At 38.9% G+C, this 14,437-nt stretch overlaps 1 protein-coding gene across 1 annotated transcript in view; it reads right to left on the bottom strand.

Moving 5' to 3' along the window:
• ZYG11B (zyg-11 family member B, cell cycle regulator) overlaps positions 1-12,788 on the bottom strand; it is a 49,004-nt gene extending 36,216 nt beyond the window's left edge. Inside the window, exons 1-2 of the mRNA XM_065881647.1 lie at positions 12,626-12,788; positions 6,061-6,815 (exon numbers count right to left, since the gene is read on the bottom strand). Coding sequence (XP_065737719.1) covers positions 6,061-6,815; positions 12,626-12,638 — 768 coding nt within the window. The 5' untranslated portion in view covers positions 12,639-12,788. The remainder of the gene's footprint in view (positions 1-6,060; positions 6,816-12,625) is intronic.
• Positions 12,789-14,437: the final 1,649 nt, after the last annotated feature.

Below are 14,437 nucleotides of genomic sequence, written 5' to 3'. Positions count from 1 at the left end.
GTCAACCTAAACTAGTTTAATTTAAAGCATCACAATACTAAGACAATCATTTCAGACAAAATTTTCATCAACTTTGCTAACTTGGAAAATTCTAAAAAAGGAGACAAAGCAATCTCAGCTCTCTTCCCTTAACATGACCTATTATTTTTCAGCTCTCAAATTAGTAGTCAAACAAATCGTTTAAAAGAAACATCAAATTTTTGGCCAACATGAAAAGATGCTCAACATTACTAATTATTAGAGAAATGCAAATCTAAACTCCAATAAGATATCATCTCACACTGGTCAGAATGGCCATCATCAAAATATCTACAAATAATAAATGCTGGAGAGGGTGTGGAGAATAGGGAACCCTCTTGCACTGTTGGTGGGAATGTAAATTGATACAGCCACTATGGAGAACAGTATGGAGGTTCCTTAAAAAACTACAAATAGAATTACCATATGACCCAGCAATCCCACTACTGGGCATATACCCTGAGAAAACCATAATCCAAAAAGAGTCATGTACCAAAATGTTCATTGCAGCTCTATTTACAATAGCCAGGTCATGGAAGCAACATAAATGCCCATCAACAGACAAATGGATAAAGAAGATGTGGTACATACATACAATGGAATATTACTCAGCCATAAAAAGGAACGAAATTGGGTCATTTATAGAGACATGGATGGACCTAGAGACTGTCATACAGAGTGAAGTAAGTCAGAAAGAGAAAAACAAATATTGTATATTAATGCATATATGTGGAATCTAGAAAAATGGTACAGATGAACCTGTCTGCAAGGCAGAAATAGAGACACAGATGTAGAGAACAAACGTATGGACACCAAGGTGGGAAAGGAGGGGTGGGATGAATTGGGAGATTGGGATTGACATATATACACTAATATGTATAAAACAGATAACTATTGAAAAAAAAATAAACATCAACTTTTGTGTATAGTTGAATAAAGGACAAAGTTCCAATGATCTCTATTTTTAAAAACTTATTTTAAAACAATGATTCTCCACTTTAGCTGCATATTACAATCACCCAAGGAGCCTTAAAAAATACTGATGTCGGGCTTCCCCGGTGGCACAGTGGTTGAGAGTCCGCCTGCTGATGCAGGGAACACGGGTTCGTGCCCCGGTCCAGGAAGGTCCCACATGCCATGGAGCAGCTGGGCCTGTGAGCCATGGCCGCTGAGCCTGCCTGTCCAGAGCCTGTGCTCTGCAACGGGAGAGGCCACAACAGTGAGAGGCCCACGTACAGCAAAAAAAAAAAAAAAAAAAAAAAATACTGATGTCTGGGGACTTCCCTGGTGGCGCAGTGGTTGAGAATCCGCCTGCCAATGCAGGGGACAGCGGTTCAAGTCCTGGTCCGGGAAGATCCCACATGCCGCAGAGAAACTAAGCCCGTGTGCCACAACGACTGAGCCTGCATGCCACAACTACTGAAACCTACAGCCCATGCTCCGTAACAAGAGAAGCCACCGCAATAAGACCACACACCGCAACCAAAGTAGCCCCAGCTCACGGCAACTAGAGAAAGCCTGCACACAGCAACGAACACCCAATACAGCCAAAAATAAAATTAAAAAATAAATAAAATTAAAAAAAAAAAAAAAAAAAATACTGATGTCTGGATCCCACCTCCCTGTGGTTCTGATTTAATTGCTCAAGTTCCTCAGATGATTTTTTTTAATTAAAATTTTTTTCCAGCTTTACCAAGATATATATTATAATGCATATATCACAAATACATCATGTAAGTTTAATGTGTAAAATATGAGTTGATACATGTAAATATTGCAAAATGATTACCATGACGTGGTTAGTTAACACATCCTTCATCTCAAATAATTACACTCCAGGTAATTTTAATTACAGTCAAGGCTGAGAATCACTGCTTCAATGTTTACAGAGGTAGAAACTAGATGATAGCAAATAAAGTAGGTGTTTCCTAAAGCCAAGATTTCAAAGTAATAACAGATCCATTTGTGAAATCAAACTTGTTTCACAGAGGCATTGTGGAACACAGATGTCCTACTAGCCTCAACTAAAAAACTTAGGCTAGGGCTTCCCTGGTGGCACAGTGGTTGAGAGTCCACCTGCCGATGCAAGGGATGCGGGTTCGTGCCCCGGTCCCGGAGGATCCCACATGCTGCGGAGCGGCTAGGCCCGTAAGCCATGGTCGCTGAGCCTGCGCGTCTGGAGCCTGTGCTCCATAACGGGAGAGGCCACAACACTGAGAGGCCCGCGTACTGCAAAAAAAAAACAAAAAACAAAAAACAAAACTTAGGCTAATTCACTCTAGGGTCTGTTGGTGGTAAGAACAATCAGTAAAAATTGTACTGCTCAGGAATCACAACCATTAGAGGATCTTTGCCTTGAGAAGATTGTTTTGTGCAGTGTACTAGAGACACATTCCTTTCACCCTTCAGGACACAGGTCAAGCTCACCTCTTCTGGGAAATCCTTCCGAAACTCCCAGTACACAGAGATAAGAATTCTTTCCCTTTGATTTTTTACAGTTCTTTACTGTCTGACCCACTTCTTAGGGAGTTAAGTAACACTAAAATAGTAATTTACATGTTTATATTTCCTTTACCAACAAGCCCTGTGCTAGAAATCTATCTTGTTCCATAACAAGTTGTATGTAAGTTCCTCAAACTTCTTGCTGCCCTGCACCTGTCTTATATGACCTTGCGAAATCTGGCCCTGGCACCTACTTCTCCAGCCTCACTTTATCGCTCTGCAACTTCAACTTCTTACTCTGGAACTCTAGCCACAGTGGCCTTCTTGCAGTTCCTTGGATGTACCATGCTCCTTCCTACCACACATCTTTTGCATATATCATTCTCGCTGCCTGGAATTTCCTCTACCAAGCTACTCATCCATAAGACCTTCACTCATTCATTCATCAAGTCCTCAGAGAAGCCTTAAACTAAGTCGAGTCTCTCTGTTAAACATTCTCAAAAGCAGTATTGTATATCTTCTAGATTCTCAGCACTATGCAGTTTAAAGCATATGTATGTATGCATATTATATGTTAATATATGTATATGAGGACTTCCCTGGTGGCTCAGTGGTTAAGAATCCGCCTGCCAATGCAGGGCACATGGGTTCGAGCCCTAGTCTGGGAAGATCCCACATGCCGTGGAGCAACTAAGCCCACGTGCCACAACTACTGAGCCTGCACTCTAGAGCCCGCGAGCCACAACTACGGAAGCCCACGTGCCTAGAGCCCGTGCTCCACAACAACAGAAGCCATCGCAATGAGAAGCCCACGCACTGCAACGAACAGTAGCCCCCGCTCACCACAACTAGAGAAAGCCTGCACGCAGCAACGAAGACCCAATAAATAAATAAATGAATAAATAAATAAAATACAAAAAAATATGTATATGAAATATAAATATATTTAAAGCATATATCCATGACATATGAAACTTCATTGTTTGACTCCCTCACTAAATTACAAGCTCCATGAGGGCAAGAGCATGCCTGTTTCGCCTCACCATCAAATCCCCATGTCCAGCACAGTTCAGAGTATGCACTTAATAAAATAGTTATTGAATGAATAAAAAAGAGTGACTCAAAATAATTTCTTACATTCTATTTTTTAAAGTCTACATTTACAAATAATCTAAGAACTGAAATGTTTTAAAATGTTTATAACTAAACTTCCCTTCTCCTTTTTTGAGATCAATAATGGTTGCACAAAAAAAAGGAACCCTCCTACACTGTTGGTAGGAATGTAAATTGGTGTAGTCACTATGGAAAACAGTATGGAGGTTCCTTAAAATACTAAAACTACTGTTACCATATGATCCAGCAATCCCACTCCTGGGCATATAACTGGAGAAAACTATAATTCGAAAAGATACATGCACCACAATGCTCACAGCAGCACTATTTTACAATAGCCAAGATATGGAAGCAATCTAAATGTCCATCAACAGAAGAATAGATTAAGAAGATGTGGTATATATACACGATAGAATACTACTCAGCCATAAAAAAGAAAGAAATATTGCCATTTGCAGCAACATGGATGGACCTAGAGATTATTATACTAAGTGAAATAAGTCAGACAGACAAAGGCAAATAGCATATATCACTTATATGTGGAATCTAAAATATGAGACAGGGGCTTCCGTGGTGGTACAGTGGTTAAGAATCCAAATGCCAATGCAGGGGACACTGGTTCGAGCCCTGGTCCAGGAAGATCCCACATTCTGCAGAGCAACTAAGCCCGTGCACCATAACTACTGACCCTGCGCTCTAGAGCCTGCAAGCCACAACTACTGAGCCCACGTGCCACAACTACTGAAGCCCGCATGCCTAGAGCCCATGCTCCGCAACAAGAGAAGCCACTGCAGTGAGAAGCCCGTGCACAGCAATGAAGAGTAACCCTCACTCGCTGCAACTAGAGAAAGCCTGCACGCAGCAATGAAGACCCAACGCAGCCAAAAAATAAAATAAAATAAATTTTTAAAAAATATGAGAAAAATGAACTTAGGTATGAAACAGAAACAGACTCACAGACACAGAAAACAAATTTATGGTTTTCAAAGGGGAAAGAGGGAGGGATAAATTAAGAGTTTGGGATTAGCAGATACAAATTACTATATATAAAATAGATAAACAACAAGGTCCTATTATATAACACAGGGAACTATATTCAATATCCTGTAATAAACCATAATGGAAAAGAATATAAAAAAGAATTACTTTGCTGTATATAAGAGACTAATACAACATTGTAAATCAACTATACTTCTATAAAAAATAAATAAAATAATGCTCAAAAAAGATACCTTGTAATTTTGGTCACAGTTTTCATTTCTAGGCCATCCCTGACTCTGCCCCGGTAGGATCAAATGATACTTCTGCTTAAGCGGTATAGGAAGTAGGGGAAGAAAAATGGGGCTCTGGAATTAGACAGATGTAGATCCAAATGTTGGTTCTAACTAATAGTAAATCATGGGCTTCCCTGGTGGCGCAGTGGTTGAGAGTCCTCCTGCCTATACAGGGGACATGGGTTTGTGCCCCAGTCCAGGAAGATCCCACATGCCGTGGAGCGGCTAGGTTCGTGAGCCATGGCTGCTGAGCCTGCGCGTCCGGAGCCTGTGCCCCGCAACGGGAGAGGCCACAACAGTGAGAGGCCCGTGTACCACAAAAAAAAAGAAAAATCATGTAATTTCTATGACTCTGTTTCTCACCTATAAAATAGAGTTAATACCTATCTATAGATATTAGCATATACAATATAAAGCACATATAGGATACAATGTATGTTAGAAGAATATTAGTTTTCCTTAACTTGTTATAATTCTATCCTTCAAAGTCTGATTCAGATACCATCTTCTATCAAGTCTAAAATTCTCCAGCTAGAAAAAATTTCTCCTACTTTCTTACAGCAACTACACTGATCCTTGGCTTTATAGTTATAACATCACTACTACTATCAGGCTCCTTGGAGGCAAATCCTATATCTTTTTCATCTTTGAATCCCAAGCTGTACCAAGTCCAACAGATGTTTCCTAAACGGAATTTAAACAATTAGGCATGAGAAACCTTAAGAAAAACAAAATTTTACCATTTCTACAATAGACATCTCCTTGGAGAACTTGCTCTCCCATCAGATACTCAATTCAACAAGGAGCATCCCTTGTTTCTTTGAAGTGATCCTTTAGAAATGGTATGTTTAAGTGGTTCAAAATATCTAAACATTATCATCATGTGAACTATCATTTATCCAGGGCCTACTATATGACTTCCACTTTACATATATAATTATTAATCTTCAGAAGAATTTTGCAAGGTACGAATCATATCTATTTCATAAATAAATGTAAATTCAAAAAAGTTACAGCATAGCTTGCTCTGGGTTGTGAAGCAAGTAAGCTGGGATTTTAATTAGGACTCTAACTCTAAAGCAAGCCCTTTCCACTATATAATGTCCTGTTTCATGAACATGTTCCATGTGTTATTAGACATTCACCTTAATGGAGTCTTATGCAACTAAAACATTGGTCAGCCAGACAAAGGAATATATTTTTAAAGTCTAACCTTCAAATGTCCTTCGCCTGTGAGGAATTCAGAGTAGCCAGCGTCAGTGGCCAGCAAACCTACAAACTGCATGCTGGGCCGTTGTTGTATAAAGGCTTCGACAGCTTTATCTGTCACATGCTTCCTCCCAGAGACATCCAGGGAGACGAGGTTGGGCAGGATGTCCTTTTGTTCTAGTAATCGAAGAGCTATGTCTGATGTAAACTGTTTATCATCTGAAATATCAAGATGATTCAGATGTCTTAGTTCCCGAACAACATCCAGTATCTGGGTAGTTGTCATTTTTAAACATTTCAAGTGATGCATGGTTAGAGACTTGAGTCGGTCTTTGCAGGCCAGCAGAGCCGTGATGTCTGTGATCGAGGTGTTAGAAATATCCAGGCTCTCTAATCTTGGCAATGAGGCAACTTCAGCCAGGTCTTCATTATAAAAGAGAACGTTGGTGATGCTTAATGCTCGAAGGCCAGAAAGCCGGCTAAAGCACCGTTCATAAGGATCTTCGAGTGAGAGAGTTAATGAATTCAGCACTAGGCACTGGAGATTTTGCTGGATCCATTTGTTACTGCCAAGCCCACTGATAATGTCTGTAATTGTGATATCAGCATTCACACCTGTGGCATCAAGTTCCACTAACTTGTGGTGGCAGAAGGCTTTCCGGAACGCAACGGCAGAGATCTTGGCTTTGCGAATGCAAGCTCGTTTTAAGCGCATCTGGTTGCCCCTAAAAATACCTACAGTTGCATCATTCAGGAGACCTAGGAAAAAACAAGCAACATTTTAACTTCAAAAAACGGTTAAAGGATAGCTAAAATTTCCAAAGCACTCCCATGTAACAATATTTCATTTAACTGACATAACAATTCAGTGAGGTAAGAATATGATTATCTACAATTTATAGATGAGTAAACTGGGGTTCAAAAAAGTGGCCTTCCGGGCTTCCCTGGTGGCACAGTGGTTGAGAGTCTGCCTGCCGATGCAGGGGACATGGGTTCGTGCCCTGTTCTGGGAAGATCCCACATGCCACAGAGTAGCTGGGCCCGTGAGCCATGGCCGCTGAGCCTGTGCGTCTGGAGCCTGTGCTCCGCAACGGGAGAGGCCACAACAGTGAGAGGCCGGCGTACCGGAAAAAAAAAAAAAAAAAAAAAAAGTGGCCTTCCAAGAGCACAGAAATAGCACATGGCAGAATCAGGACTGTGGTAGACACTATTGATATTTATTAACATCTGGTTCTCCTCCCCTTCCTGGACACACGGACAACTACGTTTCCCAACCTACCCTTGGACTTAGATGGGGCTATGTGCCTAGATCTAGCCAATGGTATACCAGAGCCAAGTACAAAGTATCATGAAAGCAAAGAAAAGGAAATAATCCATGATGCCTGGAGATCTGAAAAAGACTTCATGGAAAAGGTGATCTTTGAGAAAGTCCTTCAAAGATGAAGGAAAAGTTCAAAGATAGAGAAAGAAGGTGAGGGTAATTAAATGAAGAATAAACAGCATCAACAAAGCCTTAGAATACCTATGGCAAATCATTATGCTGTACACCTGAAACTAATATAATGTTACGTGTCAATTATAGCTCAATTTAAAAAATAGAAAAAAAAAAACCAGCCTTAGAGATGTGAAAGCCCAGCACACAGTTAGAAAACAACAAGTAGTTCTACACTGCTTGAACATAAGAAACAGCTAGAGCTATAAGGTGTCTCCCTGGTAAAGAGAGGAAAAAGAATTATAGGGGAAAACCTAGATATGAGTGAGAACATGGTACATTTCTGGAAATTTAAGTATGGAAGTGGGAAGAGAAAAGAAATGAGGCTAGATCACTCTGAAAGGTGAAGAGAAGAAACCAGACCAGCTAGGGGTCTTGGGACACAAAGAACAATACGTTGGATACTGGGTTTTTTCCTTGCACCATACATCCCAGGCTTAAAGTCAAAGAAGTGGACAATTGGTAAATACCAACAAGCACACACAAAAGTAGCTCCCCCCCAAAATCTGCTCACTCTAGCCAAAGTATCAGGAATGGGGCAGCCTAGCAAGGCAGGCAACTTTTAGACAGTAACTACTTTACTTCAAACACCAAAGAAAAAACTGTGGCCACACCCTCATCCACACCAGCAAATGCCAAGAGGGGAACCTAGACTTTCAATCTTGCTGTAACTAGTTGCCCCAGTCTCCCCACAGGGAGGTGTTACAGAAGGCTGAGTAGGGAGCCAGGACTTTCACATCCATTTGGCAGTAATGAGGTGCTCCTCCCCCTCAGTGCTGGAGTGGTATCAAAGGAAGCCTAGTAGAGAGTCGAGACTTCATCACTGCCCAACAGTAAGTAATGAGGTCACCTCACCCCAACATGCTGTCAGTGGAGGCCAACTGAAGAAGAGAAATGAGGTACTCATACCTCCGTCAGCTAGGGCAGTATCAGTAGAGACCTAGTGGGGAAACAGAACGCCAATCCCCTGCACAGCAACAATGAGGAGCCCCAAGTCTTGGGTGTCAACAGAAGTCAAGTGGGGAACCAGAATATTATCCCAATCTGGCGATAACAAGGCAGTGCCTCCACCTTCCACTGCTCAAGTGGCGTCAGAAACACAGACTAAAACAGTAGTGTCATGTAGTCTCCAAAACAGTAGTCTCCAAAATGTCCAGATTTCAATAAAAATTCACTCATCATACAAAGGACCAGTACGATCTCAAACTGAAAAAAGACAATCTATAGATGTCAACACTGAAATAACAGAAATGTTACAATTATTTTATGAAGATCTTAAAGGAGCCATCATAAAAAAGCTAAAGTGTGCAATTACAAACATGCTTGAAACAAATGGAAAACAAAAAGCCTCAAAAAAGAAATAGAAGATATAAAGAAGAACCAAAGGGAGGGCTTCCCTGGTGGTGCAGTGGTTAAGAATCCGCGTGTCAATGCAGGGGACACGGGTTTGAGCCCTGGTCTGGGAAGATCCCTCGTGCAGAGGAGCAACTAAGCCCATGCGCCACAACTACTGAGCCTGCACTCTAGAGCCCATGAGCCGCAACTACTGAGCCCGCATGCCACAACTACTGAAGCCTGCGCGCCCAGAGCCCGTGCTCTGCAACAAAGAGAAGCCACTGTAATGAGAAGCCCACGCACCAAAACTAGGAGTAGCCCCCACTCACCACAACTAGAGAAAGCCCACGTGCAGCAATGAAGACCCAATGCAGCCAAAAATAAATAAATAAAATAAACAAAGGAAAATTTTAGAATTGAAAAATACAGTAATGGTTGGGCTAAACAACAGAACAGAAGGAACAGAGGAAAGAATCAGTGAACTAAAAGATAAAAAAATAGAAATTACCCAAACCTAAAGAACAAGAAAAAAAATAGACTAAAAAAAAAAAAAAAATGGAACAGAGCTATTTGTCCCAGAGGAGAAACAGGGTAGGGTTGAAAAAGTATTTGAAGAAATAATGGCTACATACCTATCAAAATGACTGAAATAAAAAATAGTAATAACACCAAATGCTGGCAAAATGCAGAGAAACTGGGTCAGTCTTATATAGGTACGAGTGTAAAATGGCGAAGCCACTTTGGAAACAGTTTGGCAGTTTTTTAAAACCTAAACATGCAACTACCATGCAACCCAACAGTAGCACTCCTGGGTATTTATCCCAAAGAAATTAAAACTTATGTCCAAATAAGACCTGTACATGGATGACTACAGCATTATAATATTCATAATATTAGATATTATATTCACAATAGCTAATAGATATTATATTCATAATACCTAATAGACATTATATTCATAATAGCTAAATAGCATTATCATTAGGTGGTAAAATTCTTATTCTGATTCCTAGCTTTTATCCACACATTTCCTGGAAGATTTTTAGCTTTGAGACAACAGACACAATGAGCAAAGATTATGACAAGAGAATCACAGAACCAAATAAGTAAAACTCTTTAGTGTCAGTCTTATTTTAATAAGGATTGCCACCAATATCATTAATCCTTTGAGTCGGGTATATAAGTAAAATTTTTTAATGTAAATAAATTATTTTTTTAAATCATTATGCTATTAGAAAAAATATATTATCAATTTTAAAAGCATTCATAGGGAATTCCCTGGTGGTCCAGTGGTTAGGACTCCACGCTCTCACTGCCAGGGGCCTGGGTTTGATCCCTGGTCAGGAAACTAGGATCCCACAAGCCGCATGGCACAGCAAAAAAAAGAAAAAAAAAAATTCACAGAACAACTTTTTTCCCATTTTATTATGAAAATTTTCAAACACACAAACATTTATCAAACAACTTTTTAAAATTGTGACAAGAATTTGTTCTTTTACATATTAGCAGTATCCACTCCTGACTGAAGGTGGGTATGATTTTTACAAAGAGATTAAATAATTCAGAACACTTTTTGGTGAAAAAGGCAGGAAATCACACTGGGGAAACACAAATGGGGACAGCACATTGTTTCTCCGACTCTCACTTTCCTCATCTGAAGGCAGTTTGAAAAAAAGAGGTAGAAAACACATTTTGATCAAGCATAGAGCCTCCCCAAGACATTACTCTGGAGGACAATTATTTAGTTACATTTACTTAAAAACTACTTTCATTACTTTATCCATATAAAGCATTTGCCACAGTCCCTGGTATATAATAGGCATTCAATAAATGTTAGCTGCTATTATTAACCAATAGTAGTCATATTTCAAAAGGAATCTGGCAAAGTTAAAACTTCAGTTAACATTTATTCTTTTGATTGACAAGACCAGTTATATATATAAATATTTAAATTGAGCTTGGTAAGTGTAATCATTCAATTGAGACCAGAAAGAAATGTTAGCACTGGCATGATCTCTTAAATTGTTGTGCAGCTTTGTAGGGGACCTTTAACTTTTTTTTTTTTTTGCGGTACGCGGGCCTCTCACTGCTGTGGCCTCTCCCGTTGCGGAGCACAGGCTCCGGACGCACAGGCTCAGCGGCCATGGCTCACAGGCCCAGCCGCTCCGCGGCATGTGGGATCCTCCCGGACCGGGGCACGAACCCATGTCCCCTGCATCGGCAGGCAGACTCTCAACCACTGCGCCACCAGGGAAGTCCAGGGACCTTTAACTTTAACATGGCTAATATCTACTGAAATTTACCCTAGTTCCTTTGGCAGGTTGGAAGAATTCAAAGACACTACAGACTTGAGCAGCTTAGTGAAAACCAAGGAATGTAGGTATCTTCTTCTTCCCTAAATTATTCCAAAATACCTCAATTACAGCCTTATTTCTCCCACCTTTCCTTGGAATGCATTATCTGCATTTGTGTTCACTCTCCTCCTTCTCTCTCTCTCTCTCTCTCTCTCTCTCTCTCTCTCTCTCTCTATATATATATATATATATATATATATGCCAGATAATGGTATACACTTCTGCTGCAACTTTAAATATATATGCCAGATAATGGTATACATTTTTGCTGTGACTTTAAGTATACATAATAAATTTATATATTTATATTTAATATTTAATAAAATATAATATTTATAAATATATTTATGTTATTGGATTGTCCAAAAAGTTTGTTTGGGTTTTTCTGTAAGATGTTTTGGCCAACCCAATAGATGTGTATGTGTCTGTGTGTATCTACATATTTAAAGTCACAACAAAAGTGTATACCATCATCAGGCATCTCGGAGCAGGAATACCTCTAATGTAGGTATAGGAAGGTTGTGTGGCAGTGAAAATAGCATAGATTTAGAATCAAACAGATCTGCATTTGAACCACGACAGTTATTAACACTGTGACTCTTAACAAGTTACATCTCTGAACCTCAGTTTCCTTATCTGTATATAAATTGGATAAAAATAGCTATGTTACAGGTTTTTGAGAAAAGTCAAATTCAAGAAAAGCATATAAAATGCTTGGCATTATTACATGAAAGAGGCAATCAATAAATGATAATTATCATTGCTGCCACGTTTTCATTCTATTTTATAGTTGTGGGAAAATTGTGTTTCTTACTTGTAAGAGTTTATACACCCTAAATATATAAAGGCATTATATCTCTTTCAACTTAAAACTTACATAGAGGTAAGAAAAATTATCAATATACATAACCAGAATTTCACAGATAAATCTTTCATAATTTATTTTCAGAATTTGTTCTTGAAAACAGAAGTAATAAATTAGCTATGATTTCCCATTTCAAAGGTCAAAAGCAGAAACTAGTTTTTCCATAGTAGTATTTATTGATCTTCCTGCTGCCAAATGGTAATGTAAGGTGTTTTAGACCAGCAGACTTCTAAACTGCTATTTTGGAAGAGAAGTTATTTTTGCCTTGAAAATGGCTCCTCAAAACAAAACAATATAGAAGAAACAAACAAAAAAATGATTTGCCACATTAGAAAATAAAAATGCTTATCACAAATTATAAAGTAAGTGGCAGGATTGGCAAAAATAAATGAATTCCTTTTCCTAGAATTAGGGTTTTCTGTTATTGCTATGAAAATCATTAAATGGCCACAGTAGCACTTCAAAATCCAATGCCAATTAACAGCACATAATTTTTGTTTCCTCTATTTATTTCATTTCTTACCATGAAAAGCCATGGTCTGAAGCAGCCGATCAGCCACCTCCTGTGGGAATACTCCAGGTTCCTGCAGACACAGTGTTCCATCTTGCCTTGCTGAGCAGAACTTCTCAAGGTGAGTAGTCAGGAAATTCAAGCAGATATCAAGTAAGGAATAAGGAGATGCCTCCTCCTTGGATCCCAGGAAGAAACAAAGGGAAAACAAAAGCCAACAAGTTAGTTTCCAGAAAAGTGGAGGAACAAAATATTCATTTCCTTGTTCAACAAGTACTTTTATTCAAATGTCTACCTTGTGCTAGATACGATACCGTGTTAGACAGTGGGAATACAACATGTGGTCCATGTTCTCAAGAAGCAGGAAAAGAGAAACATTTAAACAAATATTTACATAAAGTCTATTAAATACTAAATATAGAGGATATATTGGGTAGTCACATAAGCACATAGCAGAGTACCCTAATCAGTCAAGGATGGTCAGGGAAGACCTCAGAGGCACAGCAGATTAATTTTCCTAACTTACCAGCCCTAAATTACCCTCTACTGCTCAAAATGTCAATGGACTTCATGGAGCTGGAGACAAAAGACAAAATTCTTAGATTGTTAGAAAGACGATGCCTGAGTCCTTCCAAAATCTAGCCCCAATTTACTTTCCAAGTTAATCTCCCACAAAATTCCTATCCCAACCTAATAGTTCAAATATGATCAGTTTATTTGGGTAAAAGAATGTGCTGTGGGTGTTATCCTCAAAAAAGAAAAAGGTTAACCCAGTTATTCCAATCTGAGGAATAAAGAACTAATCAAATAAGCACAAAGATTAAGTATAAGGGTTTTAATTACAGAAATAAACACTCTAAGTGTCCCCAACAACAATAATATAACTAAAATATAATTACAGTAGCTACCATCCGTTAGGTGCTTTCTATATGACTCTGCTGAGTGTTTAACATGAATTATCTATTATTTCATTTATTCCTCACCCCTACTTTACAAAGCAGTGAAGGATTATCTTCATTTTTGAATAACGGAAAACTGGCTCAGAAAACTAACATCTTTCTCAGTATTCTACACACAGTAAGTGACAAAGTGTAAACTAAGACCTGGAGCAACCAAATAAATAAATAAATAAATAATTTTTTAAAAGGTAAGTTTTAAAAATTACATAGTTTATAGAACTTCCTCAACCTGATAAAGGTCATCCATGAAAAACCCAATTAGTATCATACTTAATGTTGAAAGTCTGAATACTTTCCCCCTAAAATCAGGAATAAGACAAAGATATCTGCTCTCACCACGTCAAATTCAACATTGTACTGAAGGTCCTAGAATTAGGCAAAAAAAAAAAAAAGAAAAAGAAAACCAAAAAGAAAGAAAAAGATAAAAAGAAATAAAAAGCATACAGATTGGAAAGGAAAAGTAAAACTGTCTCTATTTGCAGGTAACATAATTTTGCAAAAGAAAATCCTAAGGAATTCACACCAAAAAAACTATCAGATCTAAAAAAGAAAAACCAAAAAGAAGTTCATCATGGTTATAGGATATAAGATCAATATATAAAAATACCTATATTTCTATTCACTTACAATTAAAAATATGAAAATGAAATTAAGGCAACAATTCCATTGAAAATAGCATTGGGACTTCTCTGGTGGCACAGTGGTTAAGAATCCACCTGCAAATGCAGGGGACACGGGCTCGATCCCTGGCCTGGGAAGATCCCACATTCTGCAGAGCAACTAAGCCCGTGAGCCACAACTACTGAGCCTGCGCTCTAGAGCTTGCGTGCCACGACTACTGAGCCCATGTGCCACAATTACTGAA

The sequence above is a fragment of the Phocoena phocoena genome, chromosome 1 (assembly GCF_963924675.1).
Source record: "Phocoena phocoena chromosome 1, mPhoPho1.1, whole genome shotgun sequence".
Taxonomy (NCBI): Eukaryota; Metazoa; Chordata; class Mammalia; order Artiodactyla; family Phocoenidae; genus Phocoena; species Phocoena phocoena.
Note: the sequence above shows the minus strand (reverse complement) of the source record. Positions and strands in the feature narration are given on the sequence as shown.